The sequence below is a fragment of the Vanacampus margaritifer genome, chromosome 12 (genome assembly GCF_051991255.1).
Source record: "Vanacampus margaritifer isolate UIUO_Vmar chromosome 12, RoL_Vmar_1.0, whole genome shotgun sequence".
In the NCBI taxonomy this organism is placed as follows: Eukaryota; Metazoa; Chordata; class Actinopteri; order Syngnathiformes; family Syngnathidae; genus Vanacampus; species Vanacampus margaritifer.
In genome coordinates this window covers 18,075,500-18,099,427 of record NC_135443.1, presented here as the reverse complement: position 1 = coordinate 18,099,427, position 23,928 = coordinate 18,075,500, and the positions used below count along the sequence as shown (strand labels likewise).

General features: G+C 41.1%; 1 protein-coding gene across 2 annotated transcripts in view; it reads right to left on the bottom strand.

The window, feature by feature from the left end:
- The window catches only part of LOC144061975 (A-type potassium channel modulatory protein KCNIP2-like), a 119,009-nt gene extending 96,832 nt beyond the window's left edge, over positions 1–22,177 (bottom strand). For both annotated transcript variants that reach the window (XM_077582943.1, XM_077582947.1), the window contains exon 1: positions 21,910–22,177. In XM_077582943.1, coding sequence (XP_077439069.1) covers positions 21,910–21,979 — 70 coding nt within the window. In that variant the 5' untranslated portion in view covers positions 21,980–22,177. The remainder of the gene's footprint in view (positions 1–21,909) is intronic.
- Positions 22,178–23,928: the final 1,751 nt, after the last annotated feature.

The window sequence follows — 23,928 nt, the reverse complement described above, 5'->3', positions numbered from 1 at the left end:
CCTCTCCCCATATAAGATGTGTTAACTTAGAAGAAACCTTGAGGCGGACCAAACAAACATGCTACCCTCTTATTTTGCAACTTATAAAAAGGTCAAACAAGAATGTAGTAACCTGGCAGCGTATGTATACAGTAGATAAATGCTCATCTTCCAGTCATTACATTGGTTGTCTTGTGCCTGTGCACTCTCATGCAAATTATGTTGGCACTTGCGCTCCTTATGACTGCCAGATCCCTTTAAAGACACTAGATCGAAAAAGAGTGAGGATAATTGTCTCACAGACACAGAGAGGCCAACCTCGAGCAAACTACAAAAGGACACTCACAATCCGGGTGGTTCATTAAGGTGCTTGAGCGAATGGTCAGCGTGAGTGCGGGAGGGAGGGAGCAGAGTGACGCTTGTCATTAACAACAACAAAAGTGTACAAGCTTGTTCTTTTCCAGTGTGGGTGCTTTGTCACACATGCAAAGCGGAATTGTGTGGGAAGTGTGCCAAATCACTGTCCCTCTCGATATCACGACGGGGAGGGCTGAGTGGGGAAAAGTAACACACACCCCCAAGCGAACCTCGCGGCAGCTGGCAGAGGGCGATAAGACAAATGGGCGGCCATTGGGAAAAGGATGAGGAAAAAGGAAGGAATTTACCTAAGAATGACACACTTTTATATGGCCTGTGCTCGGATGGAGATGAGCCTTATTGTGTGTGTGTGTGTGTGTGTGTGTGTGTGTGTGTGTGTGTGTGTGTGTGTGTGTGTGTGTGTGTGAAAGGTGAACACAGACACACTTTTAAAACAAACTTTGAAATCATTCTCCTGCTGTTATAAACATGCATAGGCACGAACAATTATTTTAAAATTTGTGCAATTGTTTGTAGATAAACTGTCTTGAGCAAATATACACTAGATAGATAGATAGATGGATAGATAGATAGATAGATAGATAGATAGATAGATAGATAGATAGATAGATAGATAGATAGATAGATAGATAGATAGATAGATAGATAGATAGATAGATAGATAGATAGATAGATAGATAGTTATAGATAGATTTATACACACGCACACACACATTCAATAGCATGATAAAGTGTGTCCAAACTTTTGACTGCTGCTGTATATCAAATGTAGATCAAACTGCAAGTGATAAATTTAAGCCTTGGCGAGTGCACTTCAAACCTCAACAGTTTCAGCCTGACTCATGCTAAAATGTCTGTCATTATAGCACGCTACACAATTTAATTAAGGAAGGAGGAAGTGATGCATAAAGTTCATCTAAAGTTTAGCTTGACGCGCCACTGGTGTAAGCTGTTTTACTTTCACTTTGCTGCTTGCAGGTTGTGTTCGTTGTCATCGGCGAACCATCTTAAAGGTCACCTCAAGTATGCGGATGATGCAGCTCAACTCCCTTTGGCCTCAAAAATGCTGACGATGGATTTTGGGAATTTTTTTTTTTTTTTGAAACACTGAGCCAAAGAGAATGTAATGGAAGTTTGACAGACTAAAAGGTGTCAATGCGGCATGCGAAGGAGGAACGGAACGCACAATGCATTTAAGTGGCGTAGTCTCAATAGTTTTTCCAGTAAGCAGTGTTGAAAATACGGTCAATTTTTAGTTAAAAACCGTTTGAATGTTAAAAACTTCCACCAAATATATTTTTCAGTGATACTTGACTCGTTTAGACATTTTCAGCAATAAAAAGTAAATATTTTGTCTGTTTCTCTGTCTGTAGTTTGTTTGCTGTCAACTGAAAACAACATCACAGGGGATCAGGGCTCTGGTAATGACCAATCACGGCTCACCTGTTTTCTGGGTTTGGTCATGTGACATTTGCAAACTGAGCTATGATTGGTCGTTACCTGAGCCTTGAGCAGACGTGATGCCACGTTTAGTCTAAGGCAAGGCATGATATGTGTATTTAAAGGTACTAATTGTACATGAAAAATGAGGTTATCAAATTAATTCTAGACAAAATATTAACATATTGATAGCTGATAATATTTAATGGCTAAATGAGTCCAGTAACCCTTTAAGTTTAAGTAACAATTTGCAGCCCTACTTATACTCTGTATAGCTCATAAACATTTTGTGATGGTAACAATATGTAATGTGGAACAATGTATTCCAAATATAATTGATCTTGATGCTATGAAAGTCAACAAAATCAAAGTCCGACCAGTATACTATGAAGGAAAAGAGTTGTACCAGTTATCTTCAACTGCACTCAATGTCTGACTTTATCCAAAATGCAACATGAAAAGAGCGCCGGCATGAGTAAGTGGAGTGGAAAGCCACACTCCCGACACTGCACGTGTCCTCTTGTGACACAAAACACTTGTTTAGGCTGAGGGCTGATAGAGCAGGAGGAAAGAGGAGGAGAAGAGAGGATTATTGTCAGAGCTTCTCTGTCGCCGCTGCCAGACAGCAGACTGCACATTCAGCACAGAAGAAAGCGATAGCATGAGAGCAAGTGGATTTCGAGGTGAGCCGGTCGGCGTGTTGACTAAAGCGAGTTCCTCAAATCCTTGAATGTTGAACTTTGTTGTTGTGCCAAAATTGCACTTTTATTTACTGTTCTCCGTCTTCCACTGAGTCCCGAGCCTTTCTATCAAAAAGAGTGGTTATTTAGAAAGTAGAAATGCAATGTGATGGCCTTGGCTCAAATCACTTGGAATGGAACCACTAAGGCTCAATGCTCCCATAGGAAATAATGGAAATAGCAATATTATGTTATTATTTAACTGTAAAGGCAACATTTCAAATACTACAAAATCTGAACATTCTTAAATGGTATCCAGTTTAACACTCCTGTTAGGTTGATTTCTCAGAAACAGTAATAATGTTCCCGGGGTTAATTTGACCTGGGCTATATTTAAATATAAAATTCATCCCAATAAACATTATTAAAGGTGCATGTCGCAATATTGACGCAAATTGGAGTGTTAAAATAACCATATTTTTCACCCACATATATTTTAAGAATTGTATAATGGACAATGAGGCACTACTGTGGCACAATGGCTGGTTTCCTGTAGAGTGAAATAATGATCGGGTGTTTGGGACCGAATCTTTAAGCTTTTGTGAAGTCAAGCGCATGCACATATCTCTCTTGCTAGGCGGAAGCGCTGGGAAGCTAACTTGCTAAAAAGGTAAGACCTCGTCACAAAAATGCGATAGGGTCTATTTATGATAAGCAATGCACAATAAAACTACCACTAACTAACATCTCTGTACTCTGAACGAGTGTACATCGCTGGCTTCCGTTCCGCTTTTCGCCAGAGGGGTTGTAAATCTGCAAAAACTCGGTAACTTGCGTTCGGCACCTTTAAGCAATTTCTTTGCAATATTTCTAATGAACCATTTTAGCAGGTTTCATCACGAAATACAACTATTTGTAGTTCCTTAACTTTGAAATGGGTCAGTTTGACCAGCTATCTGCTTAATGTTCCAAAGGCATCCAGGCATTGTTTCAACTCCGTAACTAGTAAAGTATCGTAACTGTTGTCATTGCAATTATGTTGAAATGAACCGCTACTTTCTGCCAGTGCTAAGTTTGACAGCAAAAGGCTGTTTTTACTTGAAAGTGGGTCATTTTTTACCCGCAACATAACAAGAAGGCTAAAGAGACAATATTCATACTGCAATCCTCACAGGTGTCAAAGTCGAGACCAAACACTTGCTACAATTTCTTGACTTCTGATCAACAAGTATTTCTGGTGATTGATATAAGATACCGTAATGTAATGCAGTCACGTTTTTCCCAGCATTCAAATTTCTGAAGTAATTTCTAGCTTCTTATATTTAGACGTTAGCAAGACCTAATCAATTTGATGCATGACTACTAATGATGAAAGGCGATTATATTTGCAGTGAAGCTGTAATAACTAGGAGCGAGAACCTCTCATCTGCACGCCACAGCCATTAAAAGTAACACAAATTACCAATCATTGCTTGTTAAGACTGGAGCGAGCGGTCTTCATTGTTCCATTCTATCTTTAGAGCGACTGTCAAACTAAAAGTTAAGCAAGGAGGGGAGAAACAGAGAACCAATTTATCTCGTCTCGAGCAACGAAGCAGACGTTGGGAAAGATGTGCGCACACACACGCTTGTACTTTGCTGTCTGTTCTCTCTCTGCTGCCGCTGAAGGGATGCCACACACACAAATTTACACACTCAGGCAACCCGTCTACGGCTCTTCTCGGTAATTGTCTTGCTTAAAAGGAAACAGAAGGTGTGGAACAAGCACGCAGATGCAGTCGCATCCATCCAAAGAGCAACGCAGAATCTGAGGGAGTGGTAAAATGTTCTGTACATGAAGTCACAAAAAACATGTTTTATTTGACCTTCTAAGTTTAAATAAGTAAACAAAAATATTATATACGAAGGTTTATAACGACACAATGACGTTGCCGATATGAACCTCTCTCTGTTTTGCACTTACTGCAACCTAAAAATTAGGGATGGCCATTTTTCTACAAGTCCTTTTGGAAGGCGGTACTTGTTTAGAAAAAAAACATCATTAATAGTTTTGAACCCCCGTTTCCATGCTAGTCCTCGAGATGGAGTTAGTCTGTTCAATATAACATTGAGCAGATTAACTCCATCTTGAGTGGTGCCCCATAGTGTGATGCACAATAGTGATAAAAAATGCCAAGATAAATAACTTGAAAACTTTTTCCAGCATTACTAATTGTAACAACTCAAGTGTAAAAATCAATTTAAAAATACAAAAAATCCTTTCAAGAAGGGAAGTAAAAATCCACGTGGAGGCGACCAACGTCCAGTTGGATAGATGGTGACAGCTCTAGACAGACAAAAATAGGAAGAAAAAAAAAACATGAAATACTAAATTTGTCTTCATTTCATGTATTTTGTTAAGAGGACTTTGCTGCTTGTAAAATCACTAAGAATCGCCTTCACAGGCTGAGCTGTAAATGAACAAACCAGGCAGGATTAAACTGTCACTTTGTAAGTCCGACCACTTTGTTGCATAAGATGACATCAGACTTTGGAACATCACCACCCCATCCGACAAACAAATGATTAAAAAGAAGGGGAAAAGGGATTCTGTGTTCCTGGGAGCGTTGGAGAGCATGCATGTGAATGGCTGACGAAGAGCAGCTGCAGCAGTCTTATCGACACAAGTACGGGCTATGACACCCACACAATTTAATGAGCTCCAACACGAGAGCTGACCTTCAACCCACACTTGTGTCCTGTAGTCGGTGCAAATGGATCACATTTCTCACAATTAGAAAATAAAATTCCTGGCTACAAAATGTGGGTTCACACCCAAACAAAGCTTTAGTCCTCATCCCGTGCTAAATCTTTCCACACAGTGAGCCAGCGCATCCCCTAATCATCAGACTATGCTCCACGAGGCCATAAAACTTGCATTTGGCTCACCGCCCATCAAGCAGCGATGAGTAAAAAGCCCATGAGATACAAGAGCGGCCTCTTTGGAGTAAGAGGTCATTTCATTTTTCATCATAGACTTGCAGGAACGCATCTGAGCTTATTAAAATGTCTTTAAGTACCGGCGTGCTTGCTTGGCGGCGCTTACGTCTGGCTGACTGCCCTGCTCACATTAAACGGAATGTTTGTTTGTTTTACAAAGGCATTGGCAAGACAAGAGAACAGGAATAATTTGTATTGGATTACATTGTAGGCTAGCGCTGTACTGGATCACAGAGATGAGCATACTAGAACATCTCTAAGGTCAAAGGTCACAACGCTGGTCAATCTAATTGTTTGGATAAGCAGTAACTGTACAGGAAATGTATTAGTAACATTTCATATTTGGATTTACATCCAGACGATCTTAAAAATAAATTGACCACAAGTTCAAATACAAACTGGGAGCAACTAGGTGGGCCATTTATGTCGGACAAATTTCTCACCTTTGTCAAGCACGTTTTTGTGCCTTTAGTTAGCGAATAGGAATTCCAAATTCCAAGCAATGTTCCAATGCAGCAGTATGGTCCAAAGTGGGAAAGTTCAGATTTCCTTCAAATTTTTGGTGCTGCATATTTGACAATTAAAAAAAAAGGTTTCCAAACTGTATGACACTTCCCTGTAGTATGAAAAAAATGGGAGAGCATAAACCTTTATGATGAATGTGACGCGGCGTGAACTGAAGTTCTCATATACATCATCTTTTAGGGATAAACAACGTGCAGACAACAACACATAATTTTCCCTTACAATGCCCGGTGCCTCGCTTCCACAATTTGTGGGCACTCAAGCATTGAGAGCTGAAGGTGAAGCCATTACCTTTGCATCCACTTACAGTAAATCACCTTACTGCACCTCAGGTCAGGTGAGGTCGGAGGGGAAATTGATATTGCCTCTAGTGAGGTTGAGTAAAGGGGGGAGGGGACGTGGTGGAGGTCTGAGGAAAATCTACAATGCACATTTACTAACTAATGCCAACATCTGGTCGAACTAAAAAGATGAGGTGAATGGCCTTTAAAGGGGAAGCCAATCTTAAACATTTCTTGAAAATAATATGTTAAATGTGATCTCACTAGTCTAAATGTGACATTCTGATTAATATTACATTTGTGGAATATGAGGTATGAAGCAAAACCCAGACGCTTTCAGCCATCTCAGGTGGCAGCCATTTTGCCACTTGCTGTCGACTGAAGATGACATCACAGTTACTCAGGGCTCAGACAACGACCTATCACACAGCTGACCTGTTTTCTGCAGCCAAGCTGTGATTGGTTGTTACCTGAGACCTGAGCAACTGTGATGTCATTTTTATTCGACAGCAAGTGGCAAAATGGCCGCCACCCGAGATGGATAAAAATGGCTGGATTTTGCTTCTTAATTCATATTCCACAAATTAATAATATAATTATTAATATTAACTAGAATAGGGTGTTTAGACTAGTGGGGCCGCATAGAACATATTATTGTCAATATTATTTTTTTTTTTTTTTGGGGGGGGGGGGTGACTTTCCTTTAAACAACTTTGTAAAGGGGTGAAACGATGTACTGAAACATAAGATGTGAATAGTTACCGAGACAGTGACTTGAATAGTACACTACTACAAATGTCTGTTCCCTGCCAAAATACAACAAAGCCTTGCTCACTCATCAGCATGCAGGAGGGAAGCAACATTCTCATGTTTCAGTGAAGAAATGTTATACTGGCCTCATTAATAATCATTAGCCCCATAATGACCGTGTGTATGCGTGAATGTGCAAGTAATTCACCTTCAGTAGATCCTACTAACAAGTTAAAAGAGCATTTACACTTATCCTGGAAATACCCTTTGACAAAAGTTAGACATCTTAAAAAGCAAAGCAATTTGCAGATGCACTGGGAGTGGATTAGATATGAAGCTTCTGATTTGCAGTAAATTACAGTCTAATCCTGACCATCCTCACTACACAGCTCCGGAATGAACATAAATATCACACATATGAGCCTGCCAACTTGGCGTTGCAATATTTCCCTTACTAAAGTAACTTGAATATTCCTTTCAACATCGAACGTCCTCATCTGCAATGGATTCAAGCACTCACAGGCCATTGACTGTCACTCCACCGATCACTCACACCCACCTGACTGCCGGACTCCATCAACTCTCATAAAATCCTGACCAGAGCACCAAGGGAGGATCACTGATGGGATGTCGGGTTGCCGTGTGAGTAATCGCTTTCAGGAGGTGCCAGGAGAAGATAGAGTGTGAGTACAAGACAACAGCAAGAAGAATGCAAAGGTTACTGCATATTATGTGCCAATTGATTTGGCTGGTTGATTCAGTCTGCCTTGTGATTGACTGGCAACCAGTCCAGGGGTTTAGTCCGACTTCAACCTGAAGTCAGGTGGGATATGCTCCAGCTCCCCAGGAATCGTTTGCAGGCAATTTGGCGGCGGGCAGCACAGAGACAAAAAAAATACATATTTTATTGATCAGAAGTTTTGAAAATCAGGCGGATCCAATTGTGGTTGTGTATGCAAGGCACACCCGCACATCTCAGCCATGCAATACAGTGCTAAAAAATATATATATCCTGACAACCAGGTCACAATGACAATCTCTTTGTGTTGTGCAGGTGTACCTAATATTGTGGTCAGTGAGTGTACTGTATATCACACAGCAGAAAAAGTACCTCATTCAGTGTTCTTGGAACTTTCTGCTCTTGCCAGCCTGAGGGTTGCATTTAATCAATCTTGCGTATTTTAAACATTGAGAAACTCTGTGTAGCCTTGTAAGAAAAAAAATGGTGTGTCGAGTTTAATCTCCAAAGCTTTACATGATTTAGGGGGGTCAAAAAGTTTGACCATTGGTGATTTTTTTTCCTCCTCTTGGAGACACACTAGATACTGCAGCTGGAACTGTGATGAAAAAACCCAAAACGTTTTACTTACATTTTTCCAATTCACATTTCATATTAATTTGCGAGTAGTGATTCAACAGGGTTGTAGCAACAAGAATGATTGATTTTTGTGCTTGTGTGACAGCCATCTGTATTATTTTTGTCTCTCCTTGTACTTTCTTGTATCAGGCAGTTTAACTGATTTTGATGCAGACTATATTCTACTATCCATTTATTTTTAACAACACTTATCCTGTTCAGTCTTGGGAAGCTGCCTATCCAGCTGGCTTTATTTGGGCGAACGACAGAACATTCCTGGATTATTCGCCAATCAATCACAGGACACATATAGGCACACATTTGACAATTACTGATTGGGAACTAAATCCACACTGCCTGCATAGAAGTCAGACAAGTGATTAAATTGTAAAATGTAATTACAAGTATTTAAGTGTGTTTTTATATCTGTTGAAGGCATGTAGTAAGCATAAAACATAACTACAACATCCACATCAATGTATTTATTTACATCCTATGCGTGCGTGTGTTGTTGTCTAGACTTTGTGTCAGAAGCAGCTGACTGATTCTAACAGCGACAGCCTTAGTGTGCACGTATGTGTGTGTTTCTTTTGGAGTGTGACAGGGCCAAACCCCGGGCTTCCTCTAATCACCTCCACCTCTCCCTCATCCCACGCTTGTGTGCTGCCAGTCACGCTGACGATGTTACCAAGGAACCCACATTGTGTGCACTCAATCTCCTCAGCAGGCTGCACAGCACCTTAGCAATATATGTACTCTCTAACATAGCCTTAAGAACAAAATATGCTCTTTCTAATATCATGTGCAAGGGTGAAATGGCAAAGAGACGAATCATCCTGACACTTAAAACACATCAATTGCCCTTCAGGCATCCTCAACACCTTCCTCTCTCCCACCTCTCTCCCTCCCCACCCTCTCTCTCCCTCTCTCTCCCTCTCTTTCTAACTTTCTCCCATTCTCTCTCTCTCTCTCTCTCTCTCTCTTGCTCGTTCTCCCTTTCTCCCTCCCCACCCCCTCTCTCTCTCCCCCTCTTTCTAACTTTCTCTCTTTCTCTCCCTCTCTCTCTCTCACTCTCACTCTTTCTCCCTTTCTCTCTCTCTCGCTCTTTCTCCCTTTCGCTCTCACTCTCTCACTCTTTCTCCCTTACTCTCTCCCTTTCTCTCTCTCTCTCTCCCTCCCTTCCACTCCTTCTCGCTCTCCCCCCTCTCTATATTTTTCTCCCTCCCTTCCTTCCCCCCCTCTCTCTCTCCCTCTCGCGCTACCTCTCCCTCTCTCTGCACCTCTCTTTCCTTCTCTCTCTCCCACTCTCTCTCCCTCCCTCCCCCCTCTCTCTTTCCCTCCCCCCATTTCCCTCCCTCTCTCTCTCACTCTCCCCCATCACTCTCTTCCTCCCTCTCTCACTTTCTCCCTCTCTCTCTCTCCGACTCCATCTCTCCCTCCCTACCTCCCTCCCTCCCTTTCCCTCCCTCCCTTTCCCTCCCTCTCTCTCTAGCCCTCCCGCCCTTTCCCTCTCTCTCTTTCTCTCCCTCCGTCTTTCTCTCTTCTTCTCCTGTCTCTCTCGCTCTCTCTCTACCTATTCCTCTCTATCTCCTTCCCTCTCTTTCTCCCTCTCCCTCTCTATCTCTCTCTCTACCTCTCGCTCTCTCCCTCTCGCTCTACCTCTCGCTCTCTCTGCACCTCCCTTTCCTTCTCCCTCTCTCTCTCCCTCTCTGTTTCCCTCTCCCTCTCTATCTCCCTCCCTCCCCTCCTCTCTCTCTCCTTCCCTCTCTCTCTCACTCTCCCCCATCACTCTCTCCCTCCCCCTCTCCCTCCCCCTCTCCCTCCCCCCGTCTCTCGCTCTCCCTCCCTCTCTCACTCTCTCTACACCTCCATCCCTCTCTCCATCCCTCTCTCTCTCTGACTCCATTTCTTCCTCCCTCCCTCCCTTACCCTCCCTCTTTCTCTCTCCCTCCCTCCCTTTCCCTCCCTTTTCCTCCCTCTCTCTGTAGCCCTCCCGCCCTTTCTCTCCCTTTCTTTCTCTCCCTCCCTCTTTCTCCCTTCCTCTTCTCTCTCCCTCTCTCTCTGTCCTTCTCTCTCTCCCTCCTTCTCTCTATTTCTCTCCCTCCCCCTCCCTTTTCCACTCTCTCTCTCTCTCCCTCTCTCTCTACCTATCCCTCTCAATCTCCCTCCCTCTCTTTCTCCCTCTCCCTCTCCTTCTCTCTCTCTCCCTCTCACTCTACCTCTCCCTCTCTCTCTCTCTCCTTCCCTCCCTCCATTTTCATCCCTCTCTCTCTCTCACCCTCCCCCATCCCTCTCTCCCTCCCTCTCTCTCTCCGACTCATCTCCCTCTATCTCGCTCCCTCCCTTATCCTCCCTCTCTCTCTCTCTCACTCCCTACCTTTCCCTCCCTCTCTCTCTAGCCCTCCCGCCCTTTACCCCCCTTTCATCCCCTCTCTTTCTCTCCCTCCCGCTTTCTCCCTTCCTCTCCTCTCTCTCTCTCTATTTCTCTCTCTCGCTCCCTCTCTCTCACCTTCATATCCACATTAAGTTGTTCAAAGTGGCGTCCTACATAGTTTCCAAACAGTTACGTAGTTGGCTTGTTTACAAATCCCCCCTCTTCCACATACTGATGAGTGACTGCCAGTCTAATAGGAAAACAACTCCAAAGAGTTATTGGAAAGAAAATCATCCCCTAATGCAAATCCAATGTTGTGAGTGGCAGGGCAAGCAAAGCCCCTTGATGATATCTGGCTCTGTCTCCCTCACAGGCAGCACGCGGCTGCCAGACAGATGATGAAAATGTGTGACAAGGCTCAAAAGTATGACCCCCGTGTGTTACTTACGTGCACACAGTTGTTACACATTTGAGTCTGAAAGGTGGGACGAATGAGTACAACTGAGAGAACTGATTACAACGGTCCCAAAAGACCACCGTAACTATGGCCAAAGAAGAGGAAATTGTGACCAAGGGATACGGCACACACATCTCTGTCCTGGCTCATCAGTATACCAGGGATGGGCAACTGGCGGTAAGCGGGCCACATTCGGCCCCCAACCACACTCTAAGTATCACGTTGATTAATTTATTTTTAAACCCAAAATAGTCTTCAAAAATGCTGGTGAATAATTAGTATTTTTACCATGACAAAACACGGTAAATCTGGAAAAAGAAATCTTGGTTAAAAAGAAAAAAGAAAAGAAAAATACCCATATATATATATATATATATATATATATATATATATATATACAGTATATATATATATATATATACTGTATATTTTTTTTAAAAATGCCTATGCGAACCTGCATGTGCTGAACAGCGAGTATTCAGGGGTTGACTTTAGTTTTAAGTAAGGCTGTCCGTTTAACGGGTTAATTAGATTAATTACGCTGCAAATTAGTGTGTTAAAAAAATAACGTAATTGATGTGAGTGGCAAGTCAATGCGCAAGTATTTGAAATTCAGACCATTGAGCGACCCATAGGCTGCAGTGGGCGCCACTACGAGGAGAGTGAGACAACAACAAAAGGACTCGAATACGGGACAGGAGGCAAACTTTGACGCCGAGTTTACACTGACTGTATGACGAATTACAAACTGCAATTCAATTTGACTCTACTTCGAGTAAATTATACTCTATTTAGAGTGGGACCAAATAGACTCAACTTAGAGTAGGCTAATATTTACAATGGGAAAAGAGTAAAATAAAGAATTGGAAGAAAAAAAAATCACTCAAGGGTACAAACTCACAAACTTCATTTTAGGAGACTACCACACTACCACCTGAGCTATGCCCCTCCTACTGTTTGCTTATCTCCAAGAGGAGACCAACAACAACAAGAGACCAAAAAATGTTTTTGGTCTCTTGGAATTAGGAAGATTCCAGGTGGCACGAGTACACACGGGGAGCGTAAGGTTGAGTTTGTTCCTCAACCCCTCTAAATAGAGTCAAAATCTACAGAATTTAATGTGCAATTTATGCAAGAGAGCCCTTTGCAACGAGGGGAAAAAAAATCTAAGTATGTGGGTTTTTTATTCCCTTCAAACACTTTGTTGTTGGTTTAGAATAATGGTCTTTTACACATGCATTACAAATAAATAAATATATTAAGAGCACTTATTTTGTCCATTTAAAATGGCAATTTGTGTGTGGTCCTGTGTGGCCCCCAGTAGCATTGATGAATGATTGTGGCCCTCTCCAGCATCCCTGCTGTATACCATCCAACAATTTCCCATGCTTGTCCTCATTAGGGATTCAGGTGAGCTGGAGCTTCTTAGACTGGAACACATAGCAACCAACCATGAAGTAACCATTCACTCCGACATTCACACCTAGGGACAATTTAGAATTATCAGAGAACCAAACATGCATGTTTTCGGAATATGGCAGCAAGGCGGAGTACTGGAGAAACCCTACGCAAGCATGAGATAAAACACCACACAGGAAGGCCGAAGCCAAGATTCAAACCCAATTTCAGAACTGATGTGCTAACACTCAGTACATAACTATATTGTCCTGTACTGTATGTGCATTACAATTACAAATTGTAAATAGCATCTAGTCAAAACATGATGGCCAGGGAGAATATGACCAAGAAGATCTCTAATAAACACCCTGTTCTAAAGGCTTAAAGATTTAGCTGAGATTGTATTAAATTATCTTGGATGATTTAACAGGACAAAGTAGCTACGGTAGTACGACAGTGAACCATCAGGCAAGGTTGAGTAGTTTTATTTTTACCTTAGTTTTATTTTACGATGGTTAACTTTACTTGCATAGCAAAAATTGTACAAATTAATTGACTTTACATCATTTCCCATGGGGAAAATTGCTTGAAAATGCATATAAACTGGAGGCCAAATGGCATTGTGGAGCTATTAGACTTTAGAAGTTCCATTGAACTTCCATTTCCATCCGTTGCATCAGTATTCTGCAACCTTTAACCTTGCCTCACATCCTCCTCACTCGTCTGCAAGTAATTCCTTAATGAACATTTTGTGCAAAGAGGTGAAAAGGGAGTAGGACCAAGCAAGACGCCAGTCAGGGCTCATTTCAATAAACGATCGGCTGGCCCCCACCTGAAGTTTTGGTCAAAAATGAAACCTCGTTAGCATTGATCCTGGCTCGCAGCTCCATTGAGCTGCGGTCCCCATTGTGGCCTGACAGACATGTAGAGGTGGAAGGGAGGAGACAGCTTTTGGCAGGAACTTTTGTAAGAGGATAGATACCGAGAAAGCTGAGAAGCGAGAGCAGAATAGTGAAAGTCAGGAGGAAGGCTGGACAAGTGAAACGTTAAGGTCATTTAACGTTTTTAGTGTTGTGTTTTATAGCACAAACTAAAATATTAGAAGCATACATATTGGATTTGGGATGATGCATACATCACTGAAAACTCCCCAGTCTTTCCCCCAGTGTTTTAAAGACCATGTGGGCCACCAAGATTTTCTTCCAAGCCCCTCCCACCCAGGTTAAGTGTTCTCCCCAAACCCCGTCAACAAACAATAATAGTCATTTCTGGATGATGTTTGTCACTCCCCCTAAGCCTTTAAGGGAAGTTTGTTTTTTTAACTATAGGCTACATGTTATGGCAGGTGAGTGTACATTAGCATTATGTAATTGTATTTGTGAGGAGAATGGCTGGATGAGGAAGAAGAAGAGCTAATTAGAGTGCATCACAAGGTGGGGGCTGTCATTGGGATTTAGAAATATAGCCAGGACATTTGGAGGTGGCTCGCCAAGGAAACTGTAGATGGGGCAATTATAGCAACATTATCTTCTCCACAAGCAAACAATCCTCACGGAGAGGTGTAAATATTTTAGATGCTGGGATTCACAAGCAGAAATTATAGCGCTGCAACCAGAAGCTCACGATCACTCTAGGAAGAGGGTTGGAAACTGGGTGTAGGACAAAATATCAATATCGTATTAAATTGTACAGTAAACCCAAAATTGAGCTTTTTGGCTGAAGATGAGTCATGAATGGATCTTTTGGGATGACAATGAGTCAAATCATACTTTTAAAACTACAAAGTTTTTGTTTTGTTTTCCTAAAAAAAAATCATACTAGAAGGTTCAAAACGAAACACATCAGTCAAATCAGTTTCCAGACCTCAACCCAATAGAAAACCTACACAATCCCATCACACCCCTAGTATTCAGTATATGCATTGATATCTCATAGTATAGCACCATTACTGCAGTGTCATACTATTAATTGAATTTTTAATGCAGTGTGATGTGAACCTCAGCTTTCTCTTCAATGCCCTAAAAAATCTGTATCCAAACCCACATGTTCTGTTACATTGTTTTGTTTTGTTTTAAACTCATCCACTACATGCAACTGAGTGAAGACAACACTGTCAAAGCCAATGGTTGCTACTTCTCTACTGCTTTAATAAATCACAAGCCAAAATCCTGAATAATGAATAGCCATGGGCGAGTACCGATACCAGGTATCATATCAGACAGATACTAGAATCAGTTTTATGATCGGGAACTAGAACGTGGAAATTAGAAGAATAGAAAGGGAGAATGCTATATTGGGATATCCTGTATATGAAATTACATCTTTTTTGGCAATTTTATGTACCAAAAGTACTACTGGTATCGGTATTAAGTATCAGTATAGGTGACTACTCATACTGGTACATCCCTAAACATAAATATTAAATATGTATGTCACGGGTTAGTCAAACTAGTAACATTTTTACAATTTTTACATAAAATTGTTCATGCTTAAAAAACATTGGCAAGACAAAAATCACTTAGCAGGAAAATGGCCCTCGAATGCTCAACAAATTACATCATGGCAGGCAGGCGCAGTTTGCCTTGCACCGTTTTGTGCAAGCATGGGCTCAAAAAAGGCAAAACTACAATTCAATTTGGTGAACATTTCATTTTGTTTCCATTGGAATAGATAAAAAAAAAATCTTTAAAATTACCCAGCATTGTTTTTTAGGGGGGCTTACGTATCAAAAGTACTAGTGGTATTGGTATTTGGTATCAGTGAAAAAAAGGTATCGAACATCCCTAATAACGAACATACTGTTTTGAGCTGGTGATTGACAGCTGCGGTGAACACAGTCTGATGTTCCCAAGATGAGATAGGCGCTATAATTTGACATTTATTTACAGCACTTCTAAATATTGGTAACACCCATGTGACCCAGCCGAAGTGGCCATTTTACCCAGTCAAATAGCTCCCATAAGCACAGAATTCCAATGGGGAGCGATGCGTTGACAGAGTGCACATGCAGCAAGAGTAACAAATGCTTACAAGCTTAACAGAGCCTAACGCAGAGCTGTCAGCTGCCTTCTCCCGTCTCCAATTTCCTATATCTCATCCACCTCTTTGCCACCTTCTCCCTCCTCCAAGGATGCAAATGTTGAGGAGTGATGAGCTAAAATGAAGCTCAACAAGTGTGGGAAGCCTGAAGACAACCACAGGGGGGGTCACAAGAGTCCTGATGGCACATTTAATCTGCTATTAGGAGTCCTGCGGCAACAAAAGTGACAAGCTAACTAGTTTGGCCCGGAAACAATTGATTTCCGGAGCAGTAAAAGTATCATTCCCGCAAAGGGGCACTGCATGAAACAGTGAGTAGGACGTGCGTGACATCCATCATCGCTCAGTTAAATGGACAGGAAGAGCTTTTTAAACGCTTTGTATGTAATAGTGTCTATGTATAAGCTCATTCATTGGAGGTGATATGATCCCTCGATGTGCCTTGTGAGGTGGAAGAGGAGATTACAGCAGCGCACTTCTATAATTACCTCTCATCTCTCAGCCGCTGCTCTCAAACACAACAGGGAACGCCAGGCAGGCTACCGCACGCACAGCGCAACGCTCGGCAAGCACAATGTAGCAGGCTGAGGGGGATTATTTCGAGAGGGTTATATTTCACTTCAACGTTGATTTGAGAACACCCACACTGCCTTTAAGTAACACAGGTTAGCAGCAAGAGCGCACACACTCAGCCAAACACACAAGTTGCTTGCAAGTAAGAATGACTCACCTGAAGCTACCCTTCCCACACAAAATCCCACTTAATAATCCATTCTCACAAGTATTCTTGTGCTGTATAGCTTTTTGTGTGCGCGTAGAAGCCTTGACAGAAAAGCAGCTGTCACAGTATGAACACACACTGCCTATTATGGCATCCAAATGCAACAACAAGACTAACTCTTCAAATTATCAATACATAGCCTTTTGTAAGTAGACTATAATTGTCAGAATCTTGTTTAAAGAGTGAGTTCAAAACGTCACATTTCAATATTGACCTTTTTTATGACAATCATGAACCGTCGTGAACAACTGAACATCACGTTGTATGGTTTCAACACATACTGTAAGTGGCTGATCAGCCTAACACGCAGCTTCAATTGTGTCTTCATCTTTAGTGGAGTGGAGCAAGCCTTGACTTTGTACTCTCAACAATAAGACAACAAAGAAGAAGTGGTGGTGATGTATCTAATCTAAGTTAACTCTCGCACGTACACTCTAAAAAGAGAATTGTTGAACCAATTCAAGATTACAAATTTAATTGTTAACCAATTAAAAAAATATATAATAATCGGTTCAAATGTGAATGGAGCTCATCCAAAGTGAATATATTAAGTTTAATGCTCAATAAACTTCACTTTGGATTAACTTCATTCAAACATGTCTTACCACTTGAAGCCATTTTTTTAAATAGTTGGTTCCAAGGTTATTTTAGGTCATGGAAACTAACGAAGAAACTAAAATTAAATTAAAAAACAATTTTGTTAACGAAATGAAATAAAAATGAAAACTAACTGAAACTATATTTTATGTTTACAAAACAAAAACTTAAACTAAAACTAACTATAATTTTTGCGAAAATGTTTTTCGCTTTAGTCTTTGGTAATTAATTTAATATGAGCCTTTGGGGATATTTTAAATGTGATTTTAAGTATAATTAGTTCAATATTAACCGGAATAAATACGTTTAAAAGTGGGTCACACAGAAGTGATGTCATCTAGCAGCAGCCAATCGAAAAGCACCTTCAGATGATGTCGCGGCAAATTTGCCTGTTTGACTTTTGGCTCCAATGGCTCGCCTCGCCGGCTTTTTCATTTAACTCAGCCAAAATGCAAAGCTAGGTAAGAAATGTGTTTCTTTGTTCATTTTACCATGGTGTTTATTAAATAATGTGCACAAGTAATACGCATTAAAAAAACAATTTTAACAAACAAAAACGTAAACAGTAAAATCGGAAGTGTAAATTTAACTCCCATATTGTTAAATTTAACACTTTCCCTGAGTTTATTTAGTTCTCACCAGTTCCGTGTTAAATTTACACTTCCAAAAGTGTAAAAATTTAACTCTTTAATAGAGTGAAATGACAACACCCATAGTGTTATTTGATACATAAAAGTGAACTTTTTACACTTTAAAGTATTCTCTACTTTCACCTATCAGTGTTATATTTTCACATTATCAGTGTTATTTATTAACACTTAAAAGTGTTATTTCATTTTTTGGTGTTAATTTCTCACAGTTTTGTTGTTACTTTTAACCACATAGTGTTATTTTCATTTTTTGGGGTGTTAATTTCTCACAGTTTTAGTGTTACTTCTTGACAAGTTTTTATTTTGCAACCCAAATAGAGACAGTGAGACTCGAACCTAGTACCTACTCATTTGGGGGGCAACAACACTAACAAGTACACCACGAGATAATAAATGTTCGTTGCCGCAAAATTCTTTCTTGTAGGCCTAGTTTCTGCACGACTCAGTAAATACGAATTGCCGGTACGGCACACTATCCACTTCGTTTTAAGTTTTAAAGAAAAATAATGAACATAAATTACACTATTCGTGAAAATCAGGGCAACCAGTTCAGGGTGTACCCTGCCTACTGCCCGAAGCCAGCTGGGATAGGCTCCAGCACCCCCGCGACCCTTGTGAGGAAAAGCGGTCAAGAAAATGGATGGATGGATGGATGGTGAAAATCAGGAACCTTTTTCTACATTAGCTTATGAACAAAATAATTAAAGAACTGTATAATTTCATCCTTACCTTATAAAAACAAATAAACCAGACCCAGAGTTGTCCTTAAAATCCAGGGGAAAACGCAGCAGGAGAAAAGAGCCGGGATGTAATAACACCACACGTAGAGCTTTTTCTTCTCTGTGAAAATCAACACCCAGTAACTCAAAATATTTAACACTAGATTTTTAACTCAATTTAACACTACAGAGTTTGCTGTTAATATTGAAACTAACTAAAACGAAACTGAAACTTAGCATTAAAAAAACAATAACTAAAACTAATAAAAAGTAGCAGAACCACCCTGAAAACTAATTAAAACTAAATTTAAAAAAACTCAAAATGAAGTAAAAACAAACTAAAATGAAAATTCCAAAATTATAATAACCCTGGTTGGTTCAACAATTATTTTTAGAGTGTAGATCTGGCCCACACACTCTACCCTCAAAAAACAAAAGCAGAAACTAACTTAAACATTCTTAAAATTGTGACAGGCTGTTAGATTATAATGCAGATAAGGGTGTGTCATAGTGAGGGTAATCAGATGTCCTGTTTTGGCCGGGACAGTCCTGGGATTTTAGTCTTGGGTCCCGCATCCCCGGCGAATTTCGCCAACCTCATTGTTTTGTCCTGATATTACGCAGGTTTTATTGCCATGTGTAAGTCAATCACACCGTTGTCATAACGATTCATACGATAAATCCATTAAAAGGGAATTTAACTGTTAATTCCTTCCTATTTACTTCCAAATTTAGGGTTGCGTTGCCATTCGCTTCCGCATCTGGTTTGTAGCAGGCAACAGGCATTGACCGGAACTAGAACTACTTCCTGCTTTCACGTCTAAGAATCATGGGAAATGTAGTCCTACTGCAGTCACCATTTGTCGGTCAGACAACACAACCTTAGCTAATAGCAGTATATTTCCAATGTTACAATGCATGCCTGGCGCGAGATAAACGGCACAGCCTGCTTCCACTAGCTGTTATCGGGACAAAGCAAAAAAAAAGCACAAGTGAGCATGGCGTACAACTTCAGCGTTTTTACTGGCTCTCCTAAAGGTCAGAAATAATGTAAGTAGGATGTGTGCTAATCAGCGTTAGCGATATTAGCTCAGCGCATCGACAGCCAACAGCTCCAAAATGCCACCTAAATCTCTAATGTCACCTCTCCATTACCTGGTAACATGTCCGCCACATTACATGTGCTTAATCTAGTCTACTGTAAATCTTTTAATCTATGATGAGAGCAGCTCAACCAAGAAATACATTGTTGACATCACTGCGCCATTTACTGGCCCTGTCGCCCTGTCGCGAACTCCAGCTTCTACTGGAGCTACTTTAGAAGCGCTGTTTTGAGTGGACTGGACACTACTTTCTGCCTGTTGAATCTGGGGTCCGGTAAATCAAGGTTCAACTGGAGAATGACCCCCACCCCACCCATAATTCTCTGTTAGTGTCATTTAAGGCCCCTTAAATGACACTATCCCTGTGGAGCAGGGGGGGGGGGGGGGGGCAGCTGCCTTGGCTGCCACGTCTTCCCTCTGTAAAGCCAGAGGTGCATTCAGGCATAAGGTGGGAACGCTGCTGAGGCAGATGGCACTCAACAGCGCTCACATTAGCCGGGAGGGCTGAGAGCTATGACCTCAGGAGGCTGCACGGAGGGAAAGCATCCCACGAGAGAGATGTTTGCTCATTGGGGGGGGACGCGGGATGCACAGGTACGCTCACACGGCACACCATTAAATGAGTCGGGAAACGGCAATAACGGGATTCCTCATCCCGTGAGGATTCACATTTTTCGTCTGTTCCCCATACATAAGAATATAAAAGTGTACACAGATGTACTGTATATCCATCCATCCATCCATCCATTTTCTTGACCGCTTCTCCTCACTAGGGTTACTGTATATCACTTAAGACAATTATGATCTCAAACATTCACACTTAGAGAGCCACAAAAAATGATGGGCCTTTCCACCAAGATGGAAAAAAAACTGCACAATATCTGTATATGTTGTGATAAATAAAAGAAAAAAGAAAAATATTTCTCCCTACATCATTTTCCAGCATTCATATCCAATTTCAGAGGTAACAATTTATTTTTTGTCCATAAATAAAAAGCTTCAGGCGATTAATGCGTGGCAAGCTAAAGTGTAAAAAAATAATAATAATTCCAGGCATCTCATCATTTATCTCAGTACAAACCAAAGCAGCGTGCCCCCTCCCACCCCAGCCCACTACTCAGCCTGGTCAGCAACAATTCGAATCACAGCAGTCACCAAAATAACAACCACAAACATGCAACATTGTCATGAGTTGATTCAATATGGTTTCACCATCCTTTCAATCCAATTGTGTTAAAGTCACCATGTCAGGGAAGAAAATAGTGATGGGCATGACTGATCTATTAAGTTGTTTTTTTTAAAGAATTTTATTGATCATCCGATATTTGATTCTAATCGGTTGCTGTGGTTATACTTATACTTTCAAACTGGCAGAGGGAGAAACAGGTTTTCTGACTAGATGGCCTGTTCTAAATGAGAAGTAAATCACAAGTAAGTCAAGTTTACAATTTTTCTTTATTATTATTTATCTTTATTTTAATTCATTTGTATTTTGTTGTATTATACATTTTATTATTATTATTATTATTATTATTAAATTTAAATAAATATTTAAAGACAACTTTTGGATAATTCTTTAATGTCAAGTTTCTACCTTCTTTTTGCTCTTTCGATGTCAACTGACCAGGTCTTATTGACCCAATATGTATTTGTAGATGCAAACAATAACAGTTGAACGAGCATGTTGCAGCAGATTGTCTACTCACAGTACAATGAGCCACAGCCCCAAACCTTGAGTTTGACACCAGTTATTTAATCAATAGTGTGTGGAGATGAGCAGTCACCTGCCAACTTCTACATGGCTATACAGATTTGTTTGTTTTTTGTTCTTTAGTGATTTATATTTGCTTGATGTTATTCTGTATTTTTCTGTGAATATTGGGTGTAAGCGCACTGTTTAATAAGATTTACATTATTTCCTATTGCAAATTGCATTGTTGTGGTTTTAGGATTCAGTTCTTTACAGACTGAAGGTATTAATCGCAAGGTTTCTAAGTAATTTATGGCTTGAATTTCATTCAGGATAAACACTAAAAAAAATATTTGTTGATTTTTCCCAATCAAAGAAATGTACCAAAATGCCCATCCCCAATATTTAATCAATTAATTGATTTAATCCTCACTCAAGGGTCGGGTGAGCAGGAGCTGATTTTGGAGATGAGGTAGCACCTTGGACTTGTCGCCATGAACCAATAGGATGCCAACTCCACACAGGATGGATTTAAACCCCCAACCTGTTAATTAACCAGCCATTCGACCACCGACCCGCCGTATGTCAATAAAACAGTTACTGTACTTGTGCAACACAGGTATGAGCGTGCAGCCACCTGTATAGTTAGTTAAAAGGACCTACTGAAAACATATTGAATCATATTTATATCACACGACACCCGGCGGTGGCCCATAGGCGAAGATCACTCACCCGTTAGCGGGTCATACGAGCCGTCCAGCTCCCGGGAGTCGGTCAAGCTTTCGCGGTTTTTGCTCTTCATTTTTTTTCAATGGTCTTCCTATGAGCGCACCGGGAAGAGGACGGAAACTGTTGGCTGGTCTCCCTGCGTGTGTGACGATGCCTGCTTTCAGTTTCTTTTAAGCGAATTGTGTAGGCCTACACCTGTTAACGAGCCGCGTTTGCCGAGCCATGGAGCTTCGAAACACGAAGCGTCTTCTCTCCGTGCGTCTTGCTGTTGAGTGCCGTGCGCGCGTCTGCGACCACCCTCGCGAGCATTACGCGCGCGCGCGCACACCACACACTCATATGCGCGCACGAGCGCTACAAAAGCAGTTGGTCCCTCCTTTTCTTGAGAAATGACGGTAAACTCTCACAAACACCGAAACATAAATAATGTCCTCATGCTTTGCTAACTGCACGCATGGTTTCCTAACTCTCCTAACTAACTGTATTTTATTTAAAATGTATTTTAGAAAATCTCAAGGCACTAATAAAAAAAGTGTACAGTGGTGGCTTGACATACGTGTTTAATTCATTCCCTGACCACTTGTGGTGTGGGATACTTCAAGATTAAATTAAATCAAATTAAAATTTATTGATATAGCACTTATCATATACATGAAAAACTGCAAAAAGAAAACCCACTTCATCCCTGCAACATCACGAACATGCCCGCGTACACACAAACACACAACCTGAAACTGTAAAAAAAAATAAAATAAAATAAAAACATGGCGAGACACAGAGAAACCATGTGAGGAAAAGCACCCAATGGGATCTCATCCACAATGAGCGGGATGACAGCCCACATCCACAGGGATCATCCCAGATGGAGCACCGTAGGCCCCACACAGGGTGGAGCTCCCCGCCCCAGTCTCCGAGGCCCAATGAGCCTCTGATGATTTAGGGAAACTGCCACTGGTGTGCACAGGTAGACCCCTAGTGGTGCTTACACCCTTGCCCCTCTGCCCTCTCTCAAAAAAAGTGCCTTTTGGGAAGTTTGTTTTTTTGTTGTTGTTTTTTTAATAAACACTTTACTGAGGACAGGTCAATGTTGACAAAATATTTTAGAAAAGCTGCATGATTAATCGCGTGTGTAAAAAACACACAATATGTTCCCCTGCGAGCACACACCCGACCTAGCTCTCTCGCTCGCTCGCTTCCTTTGACACGTGAACGCTAATTACCCACGGTCGCGCGGTGTGGGACAGACACACACACGCATCTCCTTCCCTTGCTGCCTCACCCCAGCCAGGTAACTGTGTATGTTTGTTTGCCCTCTATTCCCTACCTATAATCATTTTGTTGTGAAGTAGCATGTCTCATACAGCACAAACAACTGAGCATAAATTAGTTGATATGAGCCACCTAGTTTAAAATGCTATATGCTAATTCAATAATAGATAACGCGACATCCACCACATAGTAAGACTAATGAGGGTGAAAGGAAGCTCTCTGTGATCCGTGCATTGAAAAGCCTTGGACTTTGGATCATTGTAATTTGATCTGTGGGGATTATTTTGACTTCAAAATGTGATGAACTATTGTTTGTGTCTGGTTTGTATTATGCCAGTAGTCACAGGCAAAAACAATCCAATACGTCATTGTTGATCGAAGCATTTGCATTGAGTTGCATTGTGGAAATATCAGAAATGCCCCGGATGTTTGGAATTGTCAATTGCCTGTGAAAAATACCCTTTTTCCTTCTTGTAATGATGGCAACAGTCAGTCTTATTCGTTCTCATGCCATTGGTCTGTTTGGTTACAATTGGTCTATTTATTTAGCAATTGCAGCATAGTGCCTAGAAAGGAGAGGCTGAAAAGGGGAAAAGAAAAGGAGCTACAGCAAGCAGTCATGGGCAGCATCTCGCTGCTCTCTTGGATGAAATCAAAGACACATGAAGATGAAAGGTCAGAGTCAAGGCCAGAGGGAGTCATGTTAACTAGAGTTTAGCACCTTTTAAAGATCCCATTTTAATATTGATTTGC